The following is an 18001-nucleotide window of genomic DNA, read 5'->3' as shown; positions in this document are numbered from 1 at the left end:
TGTTTAGAGTTCTGTTGTTCATTATTCTTTCATACATATTTATTAGATATTATTAGAGATATTTATTTATGCCAGGCACAGTGCTAGGAGCTAAGTGAATAAAAATAAATATGATCCTTGACTTCGGCTTCCCAGGTGGCTCAGTGGTAAAGAATCCACCTGCCAGTGCGGGAGCCACAGATGTGGGTTCCATCCCTGGGTTGAGAAGATACCCTCAAGGAGGAAATGGCAACCCACTGCAGTCTTCTTGCCTGGGAAATCTCATGGAAGAGGAGCCTGGTGGGCTACAGTCCATGGGATCCAAAGAGTCGGACACAACCGAGTGAGCACGAGCCTTGACTTAGCAGAACTTCCTCCCTACTGCAATTTTTTCCTTCTATCTGGCTTCCCCACTGCTGGCAGAGTCATTTTTAGCTGGGAGAGGAGAACTAAACTTATTTTATCGCTTTTCTTAAAGATCTCTGTTGACTCCTTCATGGGTATAGAATTATGGACCTTTCCTGTGTGGCTCAGCCTCCGTGTCAGCTCATCTTCTGCCAATCTCTGTCATATACACTGGGCACACGGCTGCACTGTATCCCCCAGTAACCCCCATTCCTTCATGACTCAGCCTTTACACATTAAAAAAAAACATACTTGCTTTTCTTTTTTAAAAAAATACTGTATTTTAAAAAAATATTTAGTTTTATTTATCTGGCTGCACCAGGTGTTAGTTGCAACATATGGGATCTTTGATTTTTGTTGCAGCATTTGGGGTTTTTAGTTGCAGCATGCATATTCTTAGTTGTGGCATGTGGATTCTAGTTCCCTGACCAGGGATTGAACCTGGGCCCCCTGCATTGGGAGTGTAGTCTTAGCCTCTGAACCACCAGGGAAGTCCACTTTTACACATATTTTGTTTCCTCTGATGAGAATTCTTATCTCTTCCTGGCAAATTTTTATTCATCCTTCAAGGCACTCTTTTAAAAAGATTTATTTTTAATTTTCCTGAGAGTTCGAATCTTACAGTACTCTGTTCATAGATCTTAGAACTTATATATGATGCTGGCCTATTTATAGGTCTCCATGTTTAAATGATTGTAACCTGCTCAGAATGGGTTCTTTTTCTGTCTGAGTTATGTCTGAACAGCTACTGTACTGCTTAGCACAAAGTGTGTGTGTGTGTGTGTGTGTGTGTGTGCACGCGCTTAGTCGCTCAATCGTGTCCAACTCTTGCGACTCATAGACTGTAGCCTGCCAGGCTCCACTGTCCATGGGATTCTCTAGGCAAGAATACTGAAGTGGGTTGCCATTTACTTCTCCAGGGGATCTTCCCAACCCAGGAATCGAACCCAGGTCTCCTGCATTGCAGTCAGACTCTTCACTGACTGAGCTACGAGGGAAGCCCCTAGCACAGAGTAGCTCCTCAGCAAATACTTGTAAATGCTTGACTGACCACGTGAGTGGATGCCTGAAAGCTCTGCTGTGCTGTTGCCTTGAGGGGAGATGCTGCTGCTACTAGTCATGGAAGGTTGCCAGGGAGGAAACAAGTCTCTGAACTAACACACTGTATACTTTCTTCTTCCCTCTCCCCAAGATGTGTGTGTGTGTGTGTGGGGGGTGGGGGGGCGGAGTGAGGTGGTTGTAGGGACATAAAGAAGTATATAATTATTAGAATTTTTATGTTGATTTTAACTTTTAAATTATTAAATACGTGAGAACAGCTATGGGATGATGGGATTTTGTTTGACCTTTTCCCTTTTTTTGCAGATTTTCTTTATTACATTATTTCATAACATGATAAAATCAGAAGTTGTTCTTAGAGTTTTTTTCCTTTCAAGATGCAGTAAAACCATGTTTAAGGAAACACTGGCTCCTTTAAAATCACATTTTAAGAAAAGGCAACATTTTCCTGATAAAATGAAAGTATTTGAGGGTAACCAGTAAATACTAATTCAAAGAGACTAGGTTTATTTCCATGTTTGACATAATAACAGAGGGCTAAAGGGAAGATGGTAGTTTTTAGTTTGAAAATTCAACAGACTTTACCTTGTTACATTAAAGCAAGCTAGTGTATTTTAGTTCAGATTCTATTTCCTGGCAAATTTATATGGACTAATGGGATTAACAGACATAACAAGACAATTCACAGTGAAGGAAAGGTGGGAAAACAGGCAAAAGAGGAAGGTAATTTACTAATTCATCTGTCACTGAAATTAATGGGGAAATGGCATATTTGCCAAAATACAGAGGTAACCTCATATTTAGTGAAAGGCAGACACTGAGTCTTATATTGAATCACTTTTCTTATTTAGGTTTTCAGTGCCTTTTTTTTTTTTTTTTTTGCTTCAGTGCATGTGTTTGCCCTGCACAAAGTTGTTCCTGTATTATGATGAGAAATACTCTCAAGTCAGTTTGATGCTGTTGAAAAGGATTTGTGCTCAGGATGGCAGTGTTAATCTCCAGAGCTGCCAGTGTAGGGACAAAAGCATTTAGAGTTGGGAGCAAGGGTATAAATACCTCTGGATCTGGCTTTTTCTATGTTGTCAGAGAGCCCTGAATGAGGATAAGTTGCTCCTTTCAAGACTTTTGTCTTGCAGTTGAACACGTATTGGAAATTTCCAATTTAAATTTATGCTTTTGGATAAAAAGGATTAGAGAGATTGAATTGCTGCAGGCTAAAGAGGCAGCAGCGGTCACTTGATTTTGAGGAGTTCTATCTCTGTCGAAAGAAGTTTTAGTGTGAAAAGACTGGAGTAAGGAAAAAAAGGAGAATGAACATTCATTCAGAGACTACCTACCAAGTACCAGGTACTGTGGTGAATGCTTCCTATCCATTGTTTTATTCAAGCCTTATCCTTTCATGAGGAAATAGAGACTCAGAGAGAAGTATGTAATTAAAGTAAGCTTTTTTTTTTTTTTTTTTTGCTACATCAGGTCTTAATTGCAGTATGTGGGATCTAGCTCCCCAACCAAAGATTGAATCTAAGGCCCCTAAGTTCCCCTTGGGAACACGAAAGCCCAATCACTGGACCACCAGGGAATTCCCCTACAATAAGCTTTGACTATGCTAAAACAAATCTTACATATACCAAACAAGTTGATTGAGGAAGGTTATAAGTGGCAAGGTTAGTTTTTCTGCACATCAGTTCAGACTTTTCCCAGAGGAAGACCAAGGCTATTTGAACTGTGACCATTCCTTAGCCGCCAGATGTTAACTTGTGGCTACTCATAAGCCTAGATAGATTCAAACCATTGACCTTGAGCTGAAGTATTTTGTAAGCTGTGACTCACCTTTTACTTAGTTCATTCTTTCACCAGGAAATATACTGAGTATTAATTTCTGGAATTTCAGTGATCCCTTCTGAAGAGTGTACTGCTCATTAAAATATCTGGGTCTTGTTTTTCTGGTAACAAACAGAACCACAAATTGGTCTATCCTTAGTGGTTGTGCCAAATCCTTATTTAAACAGAGGGAGAGATCTGATTAACTGTTTGGAGAGAGGCTGTTGTTGAAAGGTCATCCTTTCTAGCTTCTATAAGAGGTTCATCTCTTCCGCCAGAGAAATGGGGATACTGGAGAGTGAATCCGAGGCTGAACATAACGGGTGGTGTATGTGTGTGTTTGTATCTGTGAATACCACATCTCTGTTTATCGGACACTGGACTCTCTTCATGCAAGGCCTAGTCAAGCCAAATCTGGAGGAATTGTTCCTGTGCTTAAAGCCAAGAATAACATCCTGACCAGCAGGGAACAGAGGTCAGCTCAAGGCAGCAGCTCTTGGGAGCTACACGACATCAAGAACCTTGAAGGAACTTAGTTTAATAAGAAGGAAGCCAGTATGTACCTTGAAGGAAGTGTGTGAAAGCTGTATGTCTCTTGTTGTTGTTGTTCAGTTAGTAAGTCATGTCTGACTCTTTGCGACTCTTCACGTGAACTGCAGCATGCCAGGCCTCCCTATCCATCACTATCTCCCGGAGCTTGCTCAAACCCATGTCCATTGAGTCGGTGATGCCATCCAACCATCTCATCCTCTGCTGCCCCCTTCTCCTCCTGTGCTTAGTCTTTCTCACCATCAGGATCTTTTCCAATGAGTCCGCTCAATGGGGTATGAGAAATAAAAAACACTCATCCTAACAGGTGGCGTTCATATCGCCTCCTGGTCATCTAACTATATTTTCCCCTCCTACCTGGATATTGATTTGTCTGTTTATTGTTTTAATTAGAAAAGGAGGAAAAATATATTCTGTTTTTCTGGTGTTTTATTCTACAGACAGCTTCAGAGATGCCCAGAGTGCTGGCTTTAAAAGATGATATGTTAAACAAATAGCCTTTACAAAATCACCTGGGACCTTCCGGTTTTCCCGAAGTTTTGTCTCTGGGATCTTTATGCTCCAGTTTCTCCTCCGTCTTTCCTCATTCTGATGCTGACCACTCATCCCACAGAGGCAACTCCAACTGTTTTCTGGTGGAGCATTCTAAGTTTGTCCTGTTGTCTTCTGTGGGACTCATTTCTCTGGTCTGACTTCAAGTGGTTCTGGGCCAAAGTGACTGTAAAAGCTTTTCTTCGTAGCCTTTATTTCTTGGCTCTTTCTATTTGTGCACTTTGTCTGATTAGTTTTGCTGGTTTCCTCCTTTTCCAGCTGATGTGAGGTATATTGCCTCAGCTGTAGGGTTCTAAAGCTCAGATGCAGCCCCAGGCCTCTTAGATTTTGCTCCACTTTGTAAAGTGCCTTTTTCCTTTCCTAGAAATTGGGGCTGTGGTATGAGGTATTGCTGACTCTTCCGGGACTCTAGTTTGCTATTTGTTTAAACACATATGTAGCAATTTGGATTGTATTTGCAAGGTAGGACTTGTTGCCAAGACTCTGAATAGGTCATTGCTGTTACCCTTTCTCCCCTGTTTTTGAACTGAAAAATTAAAGACCATGGTCACATAGTAGGTTGGTCTTATGCCTCTTGAAGCAAACCTCATTTTTGTATTCCTTATATGTAGCATAGCAGTTGGCATTTAGATATTAACAAATAGTTAAATACATAATTTAATTAATACATCTTAACTGTGGGGTTGATTGATCAATTAAATTTCAGAATTCTCATCAAGTTGGTCACATTTTGGAATCCATATATGAGAGAAGTTTCTGGTTGGAAGGTCCAAGTAGCAGTATAGGAAATGTTTAGCAATTTAGAATATGCATGCCAAAAAATACTGATGTAAATCCTATTCTAAAAGGAAGAAACAGAAGGGTGGTTTGGCTAGAGCAGAGACTGGTTAAAATGTAAGGAGAAGTAGGGTGAGGGAGGATAAAAGAACATGGATTAAAAAACAGCAACAATTATGGAAGTAGGCATCTTGTCAGTTTGGGATTAAACCATGTAAATGAAAATTTTCCACCCTCCCCCCAGTAGCAGGTTCTCCACGTTCACACCCCTCCCTCAGACCACTATCCAGAGGAGCTGTTAATGAGCCTCTGGCCACTAGTGTCCAGTTTTGAGGGCTGCTTTATGAAGTGCAGAGAGGTCCTGTGAGGTCAGTCAGTGCAAAGAGCAGTTGGCCTTTAGATTCGTTAAATTCGTCGTAATCGTTTTGCTGCTCTCAACAGTATTGCTAATTCCAAAGCCAAAACCATTTTCTAATTGTTTTACTGTGTGTGACCGGCTTACGGGACCAAAACAGCAGCTGAGAACTGCTTTACTGCCCTGTGCATTATGCAATAACCCTTCAGAGGGGCCCTTTACTTCTTTTTTAGCCTTTAAAAAAAAAACAAAACCAACAAAAAACAAACTCTGCTGGTTTTTTGCTTTGGGGCCAGTAATTTGCATCTTATTTGGGAACCTTCATTATTATTTCTTCATATATCCTTGTGCTAAGTAAGACCTGCTCTCTGAACCTGGCTCTGACTTCTGGCCTCATTGAGTTGTATGAATTGTAATAATTTCTGATTTCAGATCTGTTTCCAACTTTTGTTTTTTCTTGCTGTCTTGGGGTTCAAACTTGCTTGGGCTTGGAGAAAGTGGTTTTTTTTTTTCATGTTTATTTTTTTGTTTCTGTAAATATATTCTCTAATAATTATTCTTTATTTTCTTTGTCAAACAGGCCACCAAGCAGTTTCTTGAAGAGATTAACAAGTGGACAGTTCAGTACAACGTTTCCCCCCTCTCTTGGAATGTGGCCGTCAAATTCCTCATGGCCCGGAAGTTTGATGTGCTCCGCGCCATTGAGTTGTTTCACTCCTACAGAGTACGTAGCTCAGACTTGGACCTGCTGTGTGGCACCTGGGCCCTCTATGTTGCTGGTGTCTCTGCCATAGTCTGTACACATGGTGTTTCTCCCCACTCCCATAAAAAAAAAGTGGAGCAGTATCCACAAGCCCTACCTTGAAGTCAGAAAATCCTTCTGAAGATATTCAGACTCTCCCTAAATAAATTTTTAAAAAAGAAGAGGGGGATAAGAGGCACTGGGATTAGTTTATGAGTTTAAGACTAAAGCTCACTTACACCCATTTTATGGATTATCTTGTTCAGTATTCATTTATTCAACAGGTATTTATTATATACCTACCATGTTCTAGGTGCAGAGATTACTGTTTAGAAAGAGAGAGTAAACAAATAATTACAGAAAAGCTATGATAGGGCAAAACTGTGTTCTGTGGAAAGCACAGTAAGGAGACTCGAGGAAGCTTTCCCAAAGGAAATGACTTCTAAAGTAAGAAGAGTGAGTAGGAATCGGACAGTGGGGGAGTATGGCAGAGAGAACAGCGAGTTCAGATGCCTGGTGGCAAGAGGGAAATTGAGCTGAGCGGAAATGCTCAGTAGGGGTGGGGGTATGACAGGAGATTGAGCAACAGAGGTAAACAAGGCCAGATCAGAGAGTATCTGCTTTTTCTTAAGGGCAGAGAAATTCATTGACAGTATAAACAGAAAAATGTGTTGATCAAATATGCTTTCTGGAAAGATTTTTTCACTGTGCTTTAGAGGATGGATCAGAAGGGCTATAGCGGAGACAGATCCATTAGAAGGCTGCTGTACTTACTAGGAGAGAGATGATTGTCATGTCATTAAGCAGAGTGTTAGCAGGAATAGAGAAAAAGTAGGTAGATTCTAGAAGTGAAATTGATAGAACAGAGTTACTTAAATTGGTGTGTGAGGAAAGGGGAGTAGTGGATTCCAGGTCTCTGACTTGGGCAACAGGGTGGTAAACAGGTGGTGGGATTTACTAATTAAGAGACACTGAAGGGTATCAGTATGTGGACAGAGTAGGCCATGAGTTCAGTTTGGCCATGTTAAGGTTGAAGTGCCAGTGGGATAGCCAAATAGACATGTCCTTTCGAGCAGTTGAGATATGAGTCTAGGGTTTGGGAAAGAAGGCTGGACTGGAACTAGAGACTTCAGAGTGCCCAGAGTAGAATTGCAGCTAAATATTGGAGCCATGAGAATAGGGGTGGGCATCCGGGGAGAGAGTGAGGAGTAGAGATATATATAGAGCAGAACCTCATTTCATACTTTTTGCTTTTTTCTCAGTATTGTTTGTTAAAGTTAAATTTTCATGGTTTAAGTAATACATTCACTCTCCTGTGATTCCAGCATGCATACTGTCTTCACTTGCTGCCTTGCCTTTGCAGGCATTTGAATTTGATTTTGGGATGAATTGGGGAAGAATGTGAACAGAGACCTAGTTTGTTGTATTCACCACAGTGTTCTTAACACTTAGCTCAGTGCCTGGCACATGATACTTGCACTACAAATATTGAATGAATGAATGAGTCAGTGAGTGAAATGAGTGAATAAATGAATGATAAAAAGCCCACAAAAGAGTCTTAAAAGGAGAAGCTGAAGAAATAGAAGAACCAAAAGAGTATTTTAAAAAAAAATAAAAAATAAAGAATCTCTTAGGAAAAAGAGAATGTGAGTGGTCAACCTTATTAAAAGGAGGACTGAAGATGCGCACTGGTCCTTGTCACTGGAGCAGGAGCTCTGGGTGGTATGGTTAGACTGGGAGGAAATGAGAATGTGATTGAATGAGTGTTGAGAGAGCTGAGGGTGAGCTTGAAGAATCTGACTGTGAAGATGAATTAAAATGAGGTCATGGCAATGGCAACCCACTCCAGTACTCTTGCCTGGAAAATCCCATGGATGGAGGAGCCGGGTAGGCTGCAGTCCATGGGGTCGCTAAGAGTCGGACTCTACTGAGCGACTTCACTTTCACTTTCATGCATTGGAGAAGGAAATGGCAACCCACTCCAGTGTTCTTGCCTGGAGAGTCCCAGGGATGGGGGAGCCTGGTGGGCTGCCGTCTATGGGGGGTCGCACAGAGTCCGACACGGCTGAAGCGACTTAGCAGCAGCAGCAGCATGGTAGCTATTGTTGCAGAGGATACTAAGGGGGCGGGGGATGGCTCCTGGTTAAGACAGGAGAGACCTAAGCCTGGATGAGGTGTTAAGATATGTGCTTCCAGACAGTTTATGTGCATATTTTAATATCAGTGCTGCTGCATGTTTAATAAGTTTAGCTTTGCACTCTAATGATTGATACATATTGGTTGGTCTTCAGGGTTAGGCTTCTCACTGATTCAAAGGAGAGATCCTAAGCTCTGAGGGGCTAGTAAGATAGCATTGGACAAGAATTCTGCTAACAGTTGGCCTAGAGAAAGGTTACTAAAGGAATTCCTGATTCAGTAAGCTGATTTCTAAAATCCCTTATCTCTGAGATTTGGTGGTTACATAAAGCTGTCATGAATATACAGTATTTTTATATTAATTTATCTTGTTTTAATTTTAGGAAACACGAAGGAAGGAGGGCATTGTGAAGCTGAAACCTCATGAGGAACCTCTCCGTTCTGAGATCCTTAGTGGAAAATTCACCATCTTAGTGAGTATTTATGAAACCCTCTTGTAACATTTCTTTATTTCCTTTTGTAGCTATTACTCTCTTTGGACTTTGTTCCTAGATATCTTATCCTGAATCTAGAGAGTCTTAAGAGTGGGGAATAGATGCAAAACAGCTGTGAAGTTTGGCATAAAATTATTCTAGTAATAATTGAAATAATTGAAACTCAGTTGTATAGTAGTTTTAGAAAAGTTTCTTCATTGGTCCATTGAGGTCAGTCAAGACCTTTGGGAGGGGTCTACGGTGTGTCAGAGCCCTGTCCTCCTTTATTTCACGTAAGTTCTCTCCACTTAGAGACCACAGCCTTTCAGGTAAGTGTCCAATGGTACTTTTAAGGCAGAGCATGGAAACCATGGTCATATTCTGTGGTTTTCTCCTGTTGCTTTTTCTTCACTATCCTGCCTGGGAAATGAGCTAGGCAGCCAATATAGACCATTGTTTAATTTAATTTCTCTGTACTTGAAAAGTTAAGAGAATGTGGTTTTTTCCTACCGTAGGAATATGATTCTGGGAGTGCTCAGAGTCAGACATGGGATGATTAAAAAGCTTTTTTCCTTTTCTGGAGCAATTGATGCAAGTCAGAGAAGTATTATCAATATCTGTGCTCTTTATGGCAAACCTTTGTCCAGGTTATAAGAAGCCTCAGTGATTTCTGTGGTTTTTCTATTTGGTATCTAAATATTTCTTGTTTTGTTTGCTCTAGAATGTTCGGGACCCAACAGGAGCCTCTATCGCCCTCTTCACTGCCAGATTACATCATCCCCACAAGTCAGTCCAACATGTGGTACTTCAGGCTCTGTTTTACTTGCTGGACAGAGCTGTGGATAGGTGAGCTTAGACATTATCTTTTGAGTGTTCTGCATCTAGATGGGAAAGTGACAGTGTTTGATTTGATTAAACTCAGCAGTGCATTCACCATGCTCCTAGGATGTGCCTTAGGCGGTGCTATGAATAGAAAACACTCCATGTCCTTGAGGGTCTGGCCTGTTTCCAGGTACTATCAAGATGATGGGTATTCTGCATCCTTACCTGCTTGGCTCTATTTCAGGGTAACAGAAGCTAAGAAAGCTAATTAACTAGCCATTCTTAGTGTACTGAGAATTACTTATTGAAAGAGTGTGAAGGTAAGATGACCTGTGCTGGTTCTTTCTGACCGTTCTCCCCTGGTATTGATTTTCAAAACCCTCTGGAGCCTCAGTTTCTTTATCTGTAAAAGTAGAATAATGCCAAGGATTTTGAGAATCAGCATTCAGGAGAGAGGGGTCCAAGAGCATACGTTAAGCAGAATCATCTTTATAAATAAGTGTGCTATGTGTTCAGTTGTATCTGATTCTTTGCAATCCCATGGACTGTAGCCCACCAGGCTTCTCTATAAGCCAAAAGAACCAGCTTGGGTCATGTCTCCATTCCTGCCCTTAGGTAAATAGTATTATTACTATTCTATAGACAAAGAAACTTAGGCCCCAGGGAGTTTTGTGGCTTTTTTACAGTCATCACATATTGATTGAACTAAGTCTAAGATCCTGGTTTCTTCACTCTTGGTCAGAACTATCTGTACTCCTACTATGCTGTTTTTCTCTTTTACATCCTTTTTTCCCTGGTGCTCACCATTTACAGTGTGTTATTGCTCCCAGTGTCGTTGACTGGTCCTCTGGGTTAGAAGTGATATTATCGAGGGCTGAGACTGGAGATAGTGAGAGGCAGCGATGCACTTCAGTCACACTTCTGTTCTTAGAGGATGGGGACAGCTGAAGGATTTTCTGAGGTGGGGCTCTGTGTCTCAATCACTTGGCTGCTGCCTTGTTAATGTTACTTTCATTTACTTAGCTTCTGCTGGTGGTGTTCAGGGGGAGATATATCCAAACCACACCCACAGCATTATTCTAAAAAAGAGAAGTTACTAATGAGAAAGGATCTCTCAGTTCTTCTTTCTTATGATTGTTCTTCAGACATAATTTCTGGAATAGAATTCCCTTTGAAATGTTTCTTTACCTCAGGGGGTTGAGTGGAAGGCTCTTTTACCAGGAAATTTAGCATTGGCTTCCTCTTTGAGCAGTTTAGAGTCAGAGCTTTCATACAGGCATGACAGTGACCAAAGCTTGCTTTTTCCAGTGAGAGTATTGAATCCCATAGGAATACCACACAGGTAAATGCAATTAAAACTTTGTTCTCATGATCTCCATCACTTTCTTAAAAATCCTAGGTGACTCCTCACTTTTCAGAGGGTGCATGTAAGCTAAATAAATGTGAGCCCTTTTTTCCCCCTAAATGAAATATTCTACCAGTGAGTAGAAATTTTTGTTTTCCTTTGTTACCTTGAACAAGAATGAAGAGGAGGAAACCCTTTCTCTTCACTAAATCTTGCCCTTCCGTGAAGGCCCAATTTCTGTGCCTGACTCCCTCACCCCTCCAACTAGTCATAACATTCTTTCTACTCTGACTTTAATAGCAGCTATTACTAATACCAATCATTTTGTATTTAATTATACATCCAGTCCAACTCTCACATCCATACATGACCACTGGAAAAACCATAGCCTTGACTGGATGGACCTTTGTTGGCAAAGTAATGTCTCTGCTTTTTAATATGCTTTCTAGGTTGGTCATAACTTTCCTTCCAAGGAGTAAGTGTCTTTTAATTTCATGGCTACAATCACCATGTGCAGTGATTCTGGAGCCCAAGAAAATTAAGTCTGACACTGGTTCCACTGTTTTCCCATATATTTGCCATGAAGTGATGGGACCAGATGCCATGATCTTAGTTTTCTGAATGTTGAGCTTTAAGCCAACTTTTTCACTCTCCTCTTTCACTTTCGTCAAGAGGCTTTTTAGTTCCTCTTCACTTTATGAAGAAAGCTGAATACGAAGAATTGATGCTTTTGAACTGTGGTGTTGGAGAAGACTCTTGAGAGTCCCTTGGACTGCAAGGAGATCAACCAGTCCATCCTAAAGGAGATCAGTCCTGAGTGTTCATTGGAAGGACTGATGCTGAAGCTGAAACTCCAATACTTTGGCCACCTCATGTGAAGAGTTGACTCATTGGAAAAGACACCGATGCTGAGAGGGATTGGGGGCAGGAGGAGAAGGGGACGACATAGGTTGAGATGGCCAGATGGCATCACCGACTTGATGGACATGAGTTTGAGTAAACTCCAGGAGTTGGTGATGGACAGGGAGGCCTTGCATGCTGCGGTTCATGTAGTCGCAAAGAGTTGGACACGATTGAGCGACTGAACTGAACTGAACCTTCTGATGTCATTTATCTTATGCTTTTCTTTTCTTTTTTTTTTTTACCTATCACTGGATGGTAAGCTCTAGGAGGACAGGAAACCTTCTTTTCAACATTATATGCTGGAAAATTCCCAAATCCCCATGGTGGAGAGGAAATCGTATCATCAACTTTCACATGCCTATCATTCATCTTCTTTCACAATGACCTGAAACCAGTCTTGTTTTGTTGATAGCCCCTCACCCACCCTTTTACCTTTGATTATTTTGAAGCAAATGCCAGAGGCAGCGGTAGTCTTCTTGGTGTTCCCAGTTATATCCTAGTCAGGAAATCTCAATAGGGTAGGGAAGCACTTGTTCTTAGTAGGGAGCTATTGTTGTTATTGAATGATAAACCTTATATTCTGTACCCAGGGAAGTAAAAATGCTATTGCATTTGTATTTCATATGCCTTCAAAGGATGAGCAGTTTTAGGTCTAGAAATATAGAATCTGCATCATTATGCACTATAACTTCTTTTATTAAATTCTATTTCCTCTGGTGCTGATTTCTCTTTGTTTCAATCCCCCGCCACGGGCTGGAGCTGTGAGGGGGAAAACCTGTAATTCTTCTAGTTTGGTGTGGAGAGAAGGGAAATCTGTAGATGTGGGCAGTCTACTCAGTGCTGGGCCACTCATTTAACAGCATCTTTGATCTTGGTAAATTAGTCTCTCTAGGGTTGTGAAAGAATGAGACAAGATACAGCTCTCACTTTAACATGTGAGGGGCCATTTGAAATTAAGTCTGCTGTAGAAGCTTGGTTCTACTTCAGAGATTTTTGAAGTGCTACTTCATGGATAGGTGCTTCTAACTTGGATTCTGTTGAAAGGATGAAGTTATGGAGGTTTCCAGGAGGTAATGCCAGAAACAAAAAATAAGGATACAAAGTTACATTAGATTCCTGATTTCAGGAATTTGTTTTGTGTCAAAAAATTTCTTGAATATAAATACATGTGAAAACTATTGCTATCATCTGTGAATAGTCCAATCAGATAATTTATTTCTAACAGTCATTTAGGTGTGCAGATCAGAAGCAGGTAAAGATTGGGCTTGGTGGAAGAGTACAACTTTAGGAATTAAGGAGATTGGACCAAGTAATATTTTTTGTTCCTAACTTCAATCTGGGAATAGGCCCACCAGCTCTTTATCTACTTTTTAAGATGCCTCCCAAAGACCATTAGTAGGTTTTTCTCTTCCTTCATTAAAGTCATAAGAGATAAATATATCATCATTGAGTTTAGAATTTTGTTTACAGTTTTTCATAGGCCCACAGTGTTTTCTTAGTGATGGGCTTCTAGGCCACTGAATTACAATTCTGTGACCATTCATTATATTTGCAAGGACTGTGCTGTGGACTATGGAGGGTAATGAGGTGAACAAAACATGTTTTTGCCCTCTAGGAGAGAATGAGATCGCTACACAAAATTGGAGTATATTAAGAGACGCTAGAAAAATCTACAGATGTGGATTCAAGGAATGTGAAATGTAGTACATTTGGTGACAATTATCAGGGAGACCTTCATGGAAGAGGAAACTTTTTGAGTTAAACATAGTATGGTACAGAATTTGGATAGTCAGATTCAGAGATAAAGGAGAAAACAGTTCAAATTTTGATAACCTAGTTGCTCTGGAACATTCTCAGACTATGAGTTTGGTACTTGATGAATCTGGATAAATATGCATCAATAAGTATAATTCCATTTCCAACATGTGGGGTTTTTCCTCCATATTGTCAAGGAGTTCTCCCCCACGAACTGGGCATTTGGCAGTTCAACTCAACTCTGACACTATATACCTGGAGATAGCCTCAGATTACACAAGTTAAGGGTTCAGTCCTAAAAGACTGTCCCTTCAGACATCAGTGGCAAGTCCAGGTTGTCATCTCCGCTTCTGATCGTAGATCAGTGCCCCCTCCTTGGGTTTGATTAATTTGCTGGAGCAGTTTATAGAACTCAAACATTGTACTTAATATGTTACCAGTTTATTATAAGAGGGTATAATTTAGGAACAGCCAAAGGGAAGAGATGCATAGAGGGAAAGGTTTGGGGAAAGGGGCATGGAGCTTCCATGCCCTCTCTGAGAGGAAGTCGCTCAGTCATGTCTGACTCTTTGCGACCCCATGGACTCTAGCCTACCAGGCTCCCCCATCCATGGAATTCTCCAGGCAAGAGTACTGGAGTGGGTTGCCATTTCCTTCTCCAGGGGATCTTCCCCACCCAGGGATGGAACCCAGGTCTCCTGCACTGCAGGCAGATGCTTTACTATCTGAGCCACCGGGGAAGCCCCTAGATGGAAGAGACGCATAGAGGGGAAGTTTTGGGGAAAGGGGCATGGAGCGTCCATGCCCTCCCTGAGAGGGCTGCATGTGTTCATCAACCTGGAAATTCTCCAAATCGTATCCTTTTGGCATTCTATGAAGGCTTCATTCATTGCAAGGCATGATTGATTAAATCATTGGCCATTGGTGACTGAGTTCAGTCTCCAACACCAGTCCTCTTCCTGGGTGTGGGAGGGTGGGACTAGAAGTTCCAACCCGTTCTAATCACGTGGTTGGTTCCTCTGGCAAACAGCCTCCATCCTTAGATGTCCTAAGAGCATTCCAAGGGTCACCTCATTAATATAGCAATGGATACCTTCCTTGCTTTCCTAGGAAATTCTAAGTTATAGGAACTCTGCCAGGAAACAGGGTCAAAGTCCAAATATGTATATCTTATTATAAATTCTTTGTAAGGCTGGTGTTTAGGGAAGGCAGTTATTTTGGTCTCAAATGTGTCCCACACTCTCTGTGTTCTTTGTTTTTGACCCAGGTTTTCAATCTGCCTCATCCATCTTATTACTTATAAATATTTTTGTTCAATGATTGGTTTACAGCTTTGAAACTCAGAGGAATGGACTGGTGTTTATCTATGACATGTGCGGTTCTAATTATACCAACTTTGAGCTGGATCTTGGCAAGAAAGTCCTAAACTTGCTAAAGGTAAGGAAGGGCTGTGAGAGGACCCTTTCAACCCTCCTTCAATGGTTCCTTTTTTCTATTCTTTGTGAGATTTAGGAATGATGTAAACTTCAGAATTATGTTCAATGTAAAGGTCACCTGTAAGTGTTGACCAATATCTGCTTCCTCAGAATAAGAAACAGTCTTAAAAGTAAGATGGGAGGAATTAAAATGCACAGGAACAATGAGTTGTAAAGGTGGGATGTCTCTTTCGGAGTTTTGTAGAATAAAAATTAATGAAGGCTCGGGATGGTCATTGTCTTGAAAAATGTAACCTAGCCAGTGATTTTCAGACTTTTTGTCTTAGTCTAATCAGAACCATGTTTTCCATTGTAATTTAGTTCACAAAAGTATATGTACACTAACTCCACACATACATATAAAGTTATATACAGAGATAGTTTCTTATTCTCTTATCTCAAACTCTTAGGTCCGGAGGTGTTATTTAATATTTTGAACTTTAAAAGATACTATGGTATGTATATCACTCTAGTATCAAATATTTCTGCAATGAAATGTATTATTTGTAATGAGTGGAGAAGAGCAAAGGTTATAAACAGCCTATGAAATTTCAGGTCAGAGTTTGCTGTTGCATGGATTTTTGCACCAGACTAACAATAGAAACCAGTGGTTTCAGAGATGTTTAGATTTCAGAATCCAAGGATATAGGTGTAAAGATCTTTGTGTGCAATTTATAAAACAAAATTAAAAATGTTTCATAAGATAGACTTTACCTTTACTTTACTCTGTACAGTCATTTTGATTATTCTGTTCTATATCATATTTTTAAAGTGTTATCATGACTTACTGAATTGATTTCAGGACCCGCTGCATGACAACCTGCAGTGGGAAAAACATTCACCCAGGAGTCTGTAGTCTTTGTTACTAGTACTTCACTTGGGAGTACTGTGGAACTGGGTGTTTAGAAGTGTTTGTTTACTACTACAGCTTTCTTTACAGCAGAAATTATATAAAAAGGATTTTATACTGCATGTTGTTCACTGGGACTTGCATTTTTACACTCATCACTGCATTGCTAAAATTGCTAGTGTGGTTTGTAGCTGATATTCATTCCTTTTAAATTGATGGTTGAAGGATTCATGCCTTTTAATTCCTCATCCATTGGTGAATATACCATTTTGTTTATCCACTTCTATTGATGGCTTCTTGGGTGGTTTTCTGATTTTTGCTATTAATATTATGGACAGTGCTGCTGTGAACATTTTTTTTTGTGAACATTCTTATACATGTCTTCTGGTGCATGTATGAAAGAATATCTCTAAGGCAGAATGTACATCTGTGCTTTATGTGCAAAGAGAGCATGTGTGTTTGGACTGTTTTTCCCATTCCCGGTCTTCTCAGAACTAATTTCACCCTTTGGGGTTGATACCACTCCCACTGAAAATGCTCTAGAGTATACATCTAGGAGTAGAGTTACTGGGTCATAAGGCCTGGGAAGATTCAGTTTTATAAGGTAGTGTTTAATTGTTTTTCAAAATGGTTGTGCCTACCTGCCATGTGTAAATTTTCCACATCCTCTCCAATACATGACAATGTCATGCTTCCTAATTTTTCCAATCAACAGGTATAAAATGGTATCTTGTGATATAACTCAAAATTTCTTTTATTAGTGAGATTAAGTATCTCTTCATGTATTTATTGGCCATTTATGTTTTCTTCTGCACAGTGCCTATTTATGACTTTTACCCATTTTCCTATCATCCATTTATGTAGTTGTTTATATATTAGTACTAATCTCTTTGTGTGTATGTCAGGCTTCCCTGGTAGCTCAGAGGGTAAAGAATCTGCCTGCAATGCAGGATACCCGGGTTTAATCCCTGGGTGGGAAACATCCCCTGGACAAGGGCGTGGCAACCCGCTCCAGTATACTTGCCTGGAGAATCTCATGGATAGAGGAGCCTGGTGAACTACAATCCATAGGGTCACAAAGAGTCAGACACGAGTGAGCAACTAACACACACATACACACTTGTATGTATGTACATACATACATATCTATATACATACATATACTCAGTTTATAGCTTGCTTTTTCACTTTTTGTAGAGTCCTTTTGACGAACAAAAGTTCTTCATTTTAATATGGTTAAATGTGTCTGTGTTTAATTTCTGCTTAATACATTTTGCATCATAAGTCCTTCCCTATTCCAAAGTCAGCAAAATAATATTAAATATTTATTTTTTACTGCTCTACCACTGATTCCACCATGTGTATTAATTTTTTAATTAATCTTTTATTGTGATAAAATATACACTTATACATAATCTTGTGGTTACTGTTGTAACAATTTTGAGTGTACAGTTCGGTAGCATTAAGTAAATTCACAATGCAGCCCATTACCACTATCCATTTTCAAAACTGTTCATCATCCCACACAGAAACTCAGTGCTCATTAAACAGTATATCCCCACTCTGCCCCACAGTCCCCGGTAACCTCTCTTCTACTTTCTGTCTCTATAAATTTGCCTATTTTAGGTCCTATGTAAATGGAATCATGCAATATTTGTCCTTTGTGTCTATTTTATTTCACTTAGCCTAATATTTTTAAGGTTCATCTGTTTTGTAGCATGTATCGGAATTTCATTCCTTCTGAAGGCTGAAATATTCTGTCATATGTATATACCGTGTGTTGTTAATCCATTCATCTGTCGTAGGACAGTTGGGTTGTTTCCACGTTTGGGCTATTGTGAATGATGCTGCTGTAGACATTGGTGTTACAGCATCTGTTTGAGTCCTTGCTTTCAATTCTTTGGTGTGTATGCCTACATGTGGAATTGTTAGATCATATGGTGATTCTACACTTAATTTTTTGAGGAGCTATTTTCTTTTAAAAGTTTAAAATTTTGTTTTTG

At 40.1% G+C, this 18001-nt stretch overlaps 1 protein-coding gene across 1 annotated transcript in view; it reads left to right on the top strand.

The window, feature by feature from the left end:
• Positions 1–18001, top strand: part of PTPN9 (protein tyrosine phosphatase non-receptor type 9) — a 71897-nt gene that overhangs the window by 27096 nt on the left and 26800 nt on the right. The window contains exons 2-5 of the mRNA XM_020873590.2: positions 6078–6221; positions 8759–8848; positions 9570–9694; positions 15005–15110. Of these exons, the coding sequence (XP_020729249.2) occupies positions 6078–6221; positions 8759–8848; positions 9570–9694; positions 15005–15110 (465 nt within the window). The remainder of the gene's footprint in view (positions 1–6077; positions 6222–8758; positions 8849–9569; positions 9695–15004; positions 15111–18001) is intronic.

This window comes from Odocoileus virginianus, chromosome 16 (assembly GCF_023699985.2).
Source record: "Odocoileus virginianus isolate 20LAN1187 ecotype Illinois chromosome 16, Ovbor_1.2, whole genome shotgun sequence".
NCBI classification, from domain to species: domain Eukaryota; kingdom Metazoa; phylum Chordata; class Mammalia; order Artiodactyla; family Cervidae; genus Odocoileus; species Odocoileus virginianus.
Note: the sequence above shows the minus strand (reverse complement) of the source record. Positions and strands in the feature narration are given on the sequence as shown.